This window comes from Geospiza fortis, unplaced genomic scaffold, assembly GCF_000277835.1.
Source record: "Geospiza fortis unplaced genomic scaffold, GeoFor_1.0 scaffold271, whole genome shotgun sequence".
NCBI lineage: Eukaryota > Metazoa > Chordata > Aves > Passeriformes > Thraupidae > Geospiza > Geospiza fortis.
Window position 1 is genome coordinate 1,637,948 of NW_005054405.1, and position 11,618 is coordinate 1,649,565.

The window sequence follows — 11,618 nt, forward strand, 5'->3', positions numbered from 1 at the left end:
GAAAAAGCAACAACCATACTTTTTCATGCTCATTGACTTTGCTTTAGTTCAGGGCCTCAGGGTAGATTCATACAACGTTTAGTACCTTTAGCACGTTTTCTGATAGTCACGATCCTCAGAGAGCAGTATGAAAGAGAAAATGCGCCCTTATTAAAAATACAGGGATCTAGCTGACTTCTGGGTTTAGCTGCTCTTAAAATATACTTTTCTTTCCTTATTTCCAAGAAAAAGGAAAATTACATGTCTTAGAGCTATTTGTGTTTCACTTGCTTAGGTAGATGAGTTACAAAACTAAATTAAAATGCAACTGATTTTCAGCCGTAAATTTTTAATTTATGCATTGAGAGAGATCTCTAAGATGGGTCATAATGCAGTAACAAGATCAGTTTTATCCTCTCATGTGCTCTGAGTTCACAGAGGGTTGCAATTGCAACTTCAACCCCCTTTTTTTTTCAGGAAATACAGTTCAAATTAGTATAGACCAAATTATTGACCACCAAGGCACAATTTTGAGAGCATGTGTCTGTCTTCTACACATCTTTTGGTCTAGCAGGGAATTCTAGAGGCCAGGACTTTCAACTCTAAAGTTTGCTGCTTTCTGATGTTTTTCTTTCTTTCTCCACCTTGCTGAAATTGAGTACTGGTTCTATTTGTAGAGAATAGACTTTCACAAGACAGTGGCTCATCAGCAGCACCTTTCTTGGCAGAATCCTTAGATTTAATTTAGTCCAATAGCTCTGCCTGTGTTCTGCCTTCCCACCTGGATCCACTGGCTCTGTTTAGACATCAGCTGTGTCACAGTGAATATCTCACAGCTTAAAAGAAGATAAATGGATGAGTATGTGTGATATTGCACCCTAAATTAAACAGTTTCCAAAAGAAAGACAAAGCTGGGAGGAGGAAAATGCGCAACAACTCAGACCATGGTCAGGGAAGCAAATTTAGAGAAAAGAACCAGACAAATGAAAACTCTGTGCCCTCAGAACTGGATATGGTGCTTGATTCCTGGATTGGTCATTTTTATATCCTTCCATGGATATTTCTTCCCCAGGGAATTCACTGTGTAAGCTGTTTCTCCTTGCTAGTGAACTAGATCAATATTAAATGCAGTCTGTTTGTAGTTTGGCCATGTAGGGGAAGCCAGCAGGATTTTCAAAAGTATCTTGTTTAGCTTTCTACATTTCTGTATGAGAAATATAGATATGCCTAGATGGAAATATTTAATATTATATTCCTGTTATTCTAAGGAATATGAGCAAATCTGTTGTACAGCTGCAGTGAAGGCTGATGGATGATATTAGCAGCTCCAATCTCCTTCATTTTAACTTCTGAAATGTCAAATTTTGTTTAAAAAAAAGGGATAAAAATATCCTTAACTGCCAATACATTACCCAAATTGCCAAAAGCAATTTTGCCTATAATAAAACTATTGTGGGCTGAAGCATTTGGATCAAGCTCTGCAAGATTGATATGTTTTTCTTGATACAATTCAGTGAATGTGCTATTCTTGTGGAATTTTCCATACGAGTCTGCTGGGGAGAAAATACAGTGGACAAAATTTCTTTTACTTGCAACTAGATTTTTTTTCAAGTTTACCGATCAGTTAGCTGTAAATGATAACCTGATACACATTTCTGATGTTTAAAAGGCAATGCAACTTTTCTGTTGGCAAGAAGCATGTTTAGCCAAGGGAATTTTGGGATGACACCAGCACGGTCATTTAAAACACAGTCGATTCACTGCATTAATTGACTTTTTAAGCTCAGCTGTGCTAATGAGTGTTTTGGAAGACCAGCAAAGTTTCTGCAGCCAGCCATAGGAAGGACAGTCAAGGTCAGGATGCCTTACTCTGCATGTCTTGTGTTTCTGTTCTTGCTCTGGAGGAATCTCTCCTGAACCTTTTGTGCTGCAGCCTGGTAATGCAGATGCCTCGTGAGGTTTGCTCAGTGACTGTGAGTCTGGCTGAGTGCTGGAACACAAGCCTGGATTAGAGGCATGCTAAATTTACTCTGGAAGCAGGATAACTGAGATGGCACAGAGTCCTCTTGTTGTGCACCAGGTATTTACAATGACACTTTGAGCTGTCTCTCAGAGCCACACAGCTGTCTATACATAGCAAGCTGAATCCTGAAATATTTATTATTTTAGCTGAAATCTTTGCAACCCTGACCTTAAGTAACTTTCTCTATTAACTGCATAGATCCCAGGGTTTTGTCTTCTTGCCCAAATGTCTTTTTGTCTTGTTACTGATAGCTGCAGTATGCACAGTTTTTCTATCAGCAAACCAGGCTGAAAACACTGATGTTTCTTTTGCTGACTAATAAATAAATAGCAGTGATTTGCCTGGGTTCCACTGGTTAGTACAGCATTCACCGAACCACCCAATCTCCCTTGCTAGTCTCTGTTTACAGTGCCTCTTTCTATATTTCATATCTATTTTGATGGCAGAATTGAATGCTCCAAGCATTTTGGTATATGCCTTAGTGGTAGTGGTGGATTGCATCATGAGAAACAAATTCAGACAACTCATTTTGAACATGTTTTGGTACAATGCAAGAGCTAGTATCTTCTTTCAAAATCATCAGTTCAGTTCAAGTAGTTGGTTAAAAAGTAAAGTACCACAGGATAGATATCTATAAGAGGAAAAGTTGTGCATATTAAAGTTAATTGATTGACTTGTTGGAATTCAGCAAATCTTCAGCACTTGAGTTAGGCTGAATAAGCTCCTCACAAGGTAGTAAAGAGAAAAGAATCTCCAGACAAAATTTAGAATATTCAGCGTGCTTGAAATTAGAATTTTTTTTCCTTTGGGAGGTTCATACTTTTTTCCTTTAACTTTGAAAGGGCTGTTAAGTTCCAATGCCTTACTCTGCATGTCTTGTGTTTCTGTTCTGCTCTGGAGGAATCTCTCCTGAACCTTTTGTGCTGCAGCCTGGTAATGCAGATGCCTCGTGAGGTTTGCTCAGTGACTGTGAGTCTGGCTAAGTGCTGGAACACAAGCCTGGATTAGAGGCATGCTAAATTTACTCTGGAAGCAGGATAACTGAGATGGCACAGAGTCCTCTTGTTGTGCACCAGGTATTTACAATGACACTTTGAGCTGTCTCTCAGAGCCACACAGCTGTCTATACATAGCAAGCTGAATCCTGAAATATTTATTATTTTAGCTGAAATCTTTGCAACCCTGACCTTAAGTAACTTTCTCTATTAACTGCATAGATCCCAGGGTTTTGTCTTCTTGCCCAAATGTCTTTTTGTCTTGTTTTTCTATCAGCAAACCAGGCTGAAAACACTGATGTTTCTTTTGCTGACTAATAAATAAATAGCAGTGATTTGCCTGGGTTCCACTGGTTAGTACAGCATTCACTGAACCACCCAATCTCCCTTGCTAGTCTCTGTTTACAGTGCCTCTTTCTATATTTCATATCTATTTTGATGGCAGAATTGAATGCTCCAAGCATTTTGGTATATGCCTTAGTGGTAGTGGTGGATTGCATCATGAGAAACAAATTCAGACAACTCATTTTGAACATGTTTTGGTACAATGCAAGAGCTAGTATCTTCTTTCAAAATCATCAGTTCAGTTCAAGTAGTTGGTTAAAAAGTAAAGTACCACAGGATAGATATCTATAAGAGGAAAAGTTGTGCATATTAAAGTTAATTGATTGACTTGTTGGAATTCAGCAAATCTTCAGCACTTGAGTTAGGCTGAATAAGCTCCTCACAAGGTAGTAAAGAGAAAAGAATCTCCAGACAAAATTTAGAATATTCAGCGTGCTTGAAATTAGAATTTTTTTTCCTTTGGGAGGTTCATACTTTTTTCCTTTAACTTTGAAAGGGCTGTTAAGTTCCAGCTGAGGTGCTGACAACAAAGTAAGCTCAGCTTTGGATGCCAAAGTAAACATATAACTGGGAATATTTAGGACTTTATATCTCTTAGCTCATAATGAATTGCACCATCAAGATTTGTACCTGTATTGACTGACTGCACAGTCTGCATTTTGCTTTGAAAAAAGGTGTTTGTACAAACAATTATCTGCTTTTAAATGGATGTGGAAATTTTACTGGCATGATGGCCTCTGAGCAAACTGTGTTAGCCATAAAACTGACAATGCATCTTTTATTTGGTACAATCCATTTTCTCTAAGGATGCATAAAATCTGGCAATTATTTAAGCCTTTAAAAATAGGAAAAGAGCTGAACATAGATGCTGATAATAAATGTCATACTTAAGCAAAAGGAGATAGTTAATGGATTTTATTTTTTTTTTCCAGTTTGCATTTATTCTCAGAAAGAAAAGGTTTATGATTAAGGTTTTAGTATCTGAGAGAATCAGTAGCTGAGAAAATGAGCCAGTGCTGGCTGGGTGTGTGAAGCAAAATAACCATGGCCAGTCTAGAAAGAGATACATGAGTTCCAGGAGAAAGACAGTATGGGAAATAGGAGTGTAGGGACATAAGTTTGGAGAAATAGTATCAGTCCATGTAAAAAAAAAAATTAAAAAAAAATATATATACACACACTCTTTTTATTGGGGCTCTTGCTTTTCTCCTTTTGGGACATATAGAACAATTTAGTTTTTTTAAATCCCAGAATGGCCCTTGACCAAAAAAAAAAAAAAAAAGTGGAAGTATGTCAATTCTTATTTAAATACACTCATTTAAGAGCACTTTCTGCTTGTGTGATTTAAGTGGAGTCACACCAGTGTAAAGTCAGAACAAGACTGGAGAGCCAATGATTTAGTCGATAAAAATTTATAATAGATTCACCATAAGAACTATAACCAGGGCAGAAAAAGACACTGTATGATCTCAATGTGATGTTTAAATTAATTTTAGGTCAATACATTTGAAAGTCAGTGAGGAAAGTACTAATATGAACTATGTTTCAGGTTGACCAATGCAATTTAACAAGGTATGTTAAGAGTTTTCTTCTGCAGTTCTGGTAGTCTTGTGGTATCAATGGATTTCTACATGGTTTTGTGTTTAAGCATTTAGACAATTTTCTCCCAAATACTCTGCTCTCAATCATATTTGCTGCTTTTCTGTGTGAAAGTCTGTCCTTGGCCAGGAAGCAGCCCAAGCACTGCATTAGCACAGGTATGTTGAGCATCCATCCTTTCTTATCTCCCTCTTCAGCTGCCATGGAAAACTGTCCTACTTCGCAGAGAAGCAGCATGGTGGGACAGGTAGAAACACAATCCCTGGGCACTGTGCCTGGCTATTTTGTAGTTTCTTGTACCCTCTGCGGCAAATCCAAAGCCCTTTTTCCCTGCTAGAGATCAGCCCCAGGAAGGAAAGGCCTCTTTTCCATGCAAGTGGGTAGTTTGTCCAAGGGCAGGACTCTTTTCAGTGCACTGCTCCCATGGTGTGTCATACCAAGGTTTGTCCTTTTCAAAGCCCTTTCACCAGGGGTCTCCTTAATCCTCTCTTGGATTGTGTGCAGTGGAAACAGGCTGCTTTCACAGAGTTCTGACCTGATATTTTTACTCTGAGTAGTCTTCCAAGGGAAATAGACTGATGGAAAGCACACATTTAATTTTACAACAGGAAGAGTTTACAAGTCCCCAGCCATTAAGATAGAATAGATAGATTTGCCTGTAAATGTGAGCAGCCAAGTTGGATTTGATAATAGCATACACTGAGGCACCTTTGCACGAAAGAGACACTATAGAGGGTTGTTAATGTGAGAGTAAATTAAAATTGCATATGCTTTTAGGTCTTTTAGAGATATGAAGCAAGATAATGGGGACTAAGCGATTCAACTACTTTAAAAATTAAAAATAAAAAAAGGTTAGACGAACAAATAAGTAGGAATATGTTTACAGTATTATTAAATGGTGTATGCCTAGACAGGCTTAATGGCTCTCACTAAGATTTTGCTCATATTATTTCAGCTTTTTCTTTTTTAAAGATCCATCTGTTGTCTCCAAATCTAGGTAGAATTGCTTCCACTGAAGTGTCTAAAATAAATTGCTTAAGGTTTTAGTCACTGCATCTATATCAGCACCTTCAAAGAGAATATTATTCACTTAAGCTTTATGCAAAACTGGTCTTTCTCTTGTCAAAGAAAGCAAACATTTAAGGAACAGAATGATTCATGTAGTTGACCCCAATCATCTGCTTCTGCTGGGTTTGAACACCTTTGCTAGCTTGGTGTCAACACAGACACAGAAAAACAGTGTTATGAGACTCTCACTGCCTTTGCTTTGCATTTTTGTTCCTGGAGATCCCTTGGCATGCCCAAAATAGCAAAGGTTGCATATAAAAGCAGGGCAATAAACCAGCAGCAATTTAAAAATTGCTGACAGAAGGTGGAAAATATCTGAGATGAAAACTGTCCAATATGCTGAACAGCTACATCAAGATCTTAGTGTCCTTTTCTTTCTGTGTAGTTCTGAAGTCAGACAGGCTTTGATTTTTAGGTTTTGATTTTATTAACAGATCTCACCCATCACAGTTAGCCTGTGCTGGGTGGAATAGAATCCCAAGAGAAAAGTGGGAGAGTTTCAGAGCTAGTTGCATGTCCCTTTCAGAGCAAGGCTGACACGTGGGATAGAGTCACCTGGCAGGGCACAGTGGAGGTAATGGTCTGACTCAGGGTAACCCCGATGTTTCTGTGTCAAAAGTTATTTTATAATGTGTCTCTTACACAGAATCACTGGATGGGTCATGTTGGAAAGAACCACAGGGGGGCATCTGATCCAACCTCCCAGCTCAGGCTGTTTCATCCCAGAGCACATGGCACAGGAGTGTGTCCAGATAGTTCTTGAAGTTCCCCATGGAAGAGGGATATCCACAGCCTTCCTGGGTGCCCTGTTCCAGTGCTGTGTCACCTGCGCAGTAAGGAACTTCTTCCTGATGTTCAGGTGGAACTTCCTGAGCCTCAGTTCCTGCCTGTTGCCCCTTGTCCCACTGCCCAGCACCACCAAGCAGAGCCTGGTCCATCCTCTGGCCCCTCCCTGTAGATATTCATGGACACTGATGAGGTTCCCTCTCAGTCATCTCTTCTCAAGGCTGAAGAGCCCCAGTCCTTCATCCTTTCCTCATCAGACAGATGTCCCAGTCCCTTGATCATCTTCGTAGCCCTCTTCTGGACCAGCTGCAGGAGCTCTGTTTCCCTTTTGCACAGAGGAGACCAGAATTTAATTGACAGCTTTAAGTTATCAGCAGCATTTATTCTGCCACAGGAACTGAAAAACAGACTAGGGAGGTCTCTGTTTTACAAGAATGTAACTTTTTTATTGCAAATTATCTTTGCCTTTTGAACAGTCACCACATTAGTTTTGATCTATTAATGCAGCAATTGGTCTATCATCTATTCATATCAATGGTGGTACAAAGTCAGGGTTTTTCTTTCTCTCTTGGTCAACAGTGCAAGGCACAACATCCATAATCCTTTTCTTAAGGGAAATCTTCTCCTGGGCATTAAAGGTATCCTTTTGCCTAGGTTTGTGAATACTTTGGTTGTCACAAGTACATTGTGCTATATACAGAATTTGCATAACAAGTGTTTGCTGTACTGCTGAGAAATAGTAGATTAAAAAAAAAACAAAAACAAAAACAAAAAAAAAAAAAAAAAAAAAAAAAAAAAAAACCAAAGCCATATCCATGAAATGAAAAAGGAAAGCATGGTTTGAAGATCTACTAACAGCAGAAGGTACTGGATCTGAATATTAGCAAATCATCTAGATCAGGTAATAGATGATGTTCTGATAAGTCCTAATAAACACACGTTAAACAAACGGATTGACATAGATGAAGAAAAATAGAATATGTGCGCCACACACTTACCACTTTTCATTTTCCACCAAACTATTTTTAATAAAGGAGCATTTTAAAAATCCAGTCTTGTAAATGCATACTTGGAAGTTCTTTTGGCTCAGTAATCCTATTTCTTTAAGGCTCATATAAGATTGAAAAGTGAACAATTAAATCCATGTTGACTGTGCCTATTTATGAAAACCTGGTGCATACACAATGTGTTTAGATAGTTAAATAGACATTAGAAGTGTTTTAATTTAATAGTTCTGTAGTATACAGTACATAGTAGCTCTATGTTTTGCTTATACTTGGTGATTTTCTTGCTTGATGTGACTTTTGGTGAGTTTTAACATTTGCCCAGCCAGTCTCTCTGTTTCTCTCTTTCTCTGTGAGGTTCGCATGTAAACTGCTTTAAAGATTGCATAATGACTGTTTGGCATGTCCTACAGGCAAAGGCCCAGAAACCCTTTTTGCTGGCTATAACCTCAATGATAATGAGTGGCACACAGTGCGTGTGGTGCGGCGAGGAAAAGGTTTAAAGTTAATGGTGGATGACCAGCAGGCCGTGACAGGTACTGTGGCACTGGGATTCCATGATTCCATGTTGCTGGGGGGGGAGGAACACAAAACAAAACCAAAACAAAAAAATTATACAGAAGCAAAATGACTTTATCTGAGAGAAACATGCTTTTTTTTCCTTTTTCCTGGGTAAGATTCAAAATTCATGTTATGCATCTTAGAATGCTGCTACAAGAAGCGTGTTATTACACTTGCCATTAATGTTGCTCTAAGGCTGCTGTTGAAATTAATGAAAACCTTCGTGCTGACTTAAATGAATGTTTTTCTACGGTGATTGGAGAGAAGTGATTTAGTACATCACTAATGAGAAGGCAAGCAAAATGCTTTTGGCAACACATTGTTAGGGCTAAACTCTAAGCCACTGCTGGAAGAAAGAATTTAATAAACATTTGAAAAGTATTCTACTGTGATTTGAATCTTGCATCAACTGTCCTCAATAATTATATATTAGGCAGCATGTCTTTCTCAAATACTAAAATAGCAGTTGGGGTGGGAGAAAAAAAAATGGCAGGCATGCTAGCAGATGATATAAATGTGTTTCTGTATTTATATTATCAGAAATGTTAATAGAGAACACATTGATTTTATCCTGAATGAGACAATGTTCACATGCATGTTGTTAATAGCAACTTATCTGGCTTCCGGCCCTGATTCCTTGCACAGCAGAATGTGCCTAAATTTTTTGTTAGCTATTTAAAATTATCCTTTGGTTTTGTGCGGCATTAAACAACTTTTATCATTGGTTCTAAGCTTTGTTAAAATGGTGACAAGTTAATTTTATTTTTTTTCTAATCCCTCTTCACCTCAGCAGAACACCGAGGGTCTTGTCACTGGTAGGAAAAAAATTCATAGAGTTGCAAGAACATATTTTCTAGAATCAGAAATTACCAATATATCTTCCAGCACCGAAGTCTGTGTATGTTATGATGCCTAGGGTCATTTTCTCAAGAATACAGATGGCCCTATTAATTTATTTTCTTTTTGATAGTATAGGAGGAAGTATACCAAAAAACATTATAATCATGCTGCTTCAACTGCTATTCAAGGCAGATTCTAATATAGAGAAAATAGTTTAGATTAAAATCCAGTGCAAGATCCAAATGCATAATTCCTGGGCTCCTCATGCCAGATTTCTAATTTACAAATACTGCTGGTTACATAACCTGGATCCAGCTTTCTAGCGCACCATTTGTATTCTCTCCACAACCAGTATGTACATCCAGAAATGGCCAGTTGACTTGAATTTCCTCTCAGCTCTTCAAGCTGGATCTTGTCTGCATTTGCATAATGCACAAATGTTTAATGTTATTAATCCAAAAGGAGAAACTCATCCCAATAGTTTGGTGGGGAAAAGACATCCTAAAATTCCTAAACTCCCTGTAGGAATCTGTGCGGCCAATCTACGGCCTCCTCCACCAGTGAGGAGGAAACTGCTGTATGAGAAGGAGCAGAGGGAACTTTAATTTGTGGGCAATGTGCTATTAGTTCCATGAATGTCACATTTCCTACAAAGAAAGTCTTTATTGTTGTATAAGTGGTGAGAATTTTTGTTTTGGTTTGTTTGGGTTTTTTTGGGGGGGTGGGTTTTTTTTGTTGTTTTGGGTTTTTTTCAACACTGAGTGTTTTAAAAGCCTTTATAAATTTAAATTTCAAATGTGCGTAATAGAATTTAATGTGTAGTTGCTTTGAAATTCCTGAAAGCATAGGGAAAGGTTTGCCTTATGGGATTAAATTGTGCTTGTTCTAAACTTTTCTTCAGGTGTTCCAACAATCAGAAATTTGGTTAAAATACAACCCATTAATTTTTCATGTGAAAAGTTATTATAGTTTTATGAGGAGAGTAAGGAAGTAAACTGACTTCCTGCTAAAAATTCCAGCTTTCTCCTTCCACATGTTGTTTTCTCTTTTTTGATTCCATTTCCTGTGCCCTATATGAAAGAATCCCCATTAGATCCAGAAAACTTAAGCTGCAGGAAAATCTATTAAATAATTCAGCCTGACTTTCTAATTTTTGCAGATTATAAAATACCACTTGTTCATTTGTGAGTTGTGCTTGATCCTCTTTGACAAATGCATGATGTATGCATGGATACATAATATAATTCAGGCATAACTAGCTTTCTTTAGAAGCCATGCAAGTGGTTTTGAAGAAGTTACTCATCACAGAAGAGTTTAAATATTTCCAGCTCTGATAAGGCTTGTTTTCTAGGACTGTATAGAAAATAGAAATGATTGGAAATTCACTAAATTTGGGTAAGAATAGCTTATGGTTATGAGCAGAAATTCAATTGCTCTTTTGTATGATTCTTTTCCACAAATCTGATGAACTTAAAAAAAAAAGAAAAAAAAAAAACCAAAACCAGATCAAACAAAAGTAAAAAAAAAAAAAAACAAAAAACAAAAAACAAAAAACAAAAAACAAAAAACAAAAAACAAAAAACAAAAAACAAAAAACAAAAAACAAAAAACAAAAAACAAAAAAAAAAAAAAAAAAAAAAACCCAACAAATCCCCAAACACTCAACCTTGTAAGTACAAACTACATTCTTTTGTACTTCATTGCTGCATTTACAAAGCCTGCAGAGCATTAGGTGAAATCTCAAGTCCTGTTTGCATGTTTGTAGAACTGAAATGTTGGGATGTGAGCCCAGATTCTGGAACTTTTTTATTACTATGCTCAAGAAAGAAATATATTTAATGTAGTGGGGGATATTGTGCTACAGGCCAAAGCTTGGTGGATTTTTGCCATGACATTATTGGAATGCCCTCTGAAGGGATACAAGACTGGAATATATAATATTCCTCTCTGAAACCTGATCCTCAGCTCTCTGGCTGTGATCCAACACACAGCTCTTGTCCCAGGAAAAATTACACATTTGGCATTTTTCAAAACAGCTCCCTGACTCATTACTGCATGGAAGAACCCACTTTTCCTTAATGTGTTCAGGGAAAGTGGTATCTTCAGAACTGATGTTTAGAAACAAGAACATCAAGACTGTCCCTGGGGTTTAAGGTGCCTCTTGCTCAGCCCTGTGAGTGCAGGTGGTGTTCAATGACAAGTTCTCCTACAGAACTCATCCCAAAGCTAAGTAAGCTACTGGTAAACATTTATCATAAATTATTAGAGCAAGTTTTGTGCCTGAATGGCATTAAAACTTTCTGAGCTATTTTCCCTGTAACTTCTCTGATGCCTGTACTTGTATCTCTGTGCTGTGACTTAACCTGCTCGTGAATTCATCTCCCTGGGCAAATCTCAGATATTGACATTTCTCTTTCC

The 11,618-nt window shown here is 37.7% G+C and overlaps 1 protein-coding gene across 2 annotated transcripts in view; it reads left to right on the forward strand.

Moving 5' to 3' along the window:
• The window catches only part of NRXN1 (neurexin 1), a 671,624-nt gene that overhangs the window by 300,320 nt on the left and 359,686 nt on the right, over positions 1–11,618 (forward strand). For both annotated transcript variants that reach the window (XM_005426207.1, XM_031061247.1), the window contains one exon: positions 8,213–8,335. In XM_005426207.1, the coding sequence (XP_005426264.1) occupies positions 8,213–8,335 (123 nt within the window). The remainder of the gene's footprint in view (positions 1–8,212; positions 8,336–11,618) is intronic.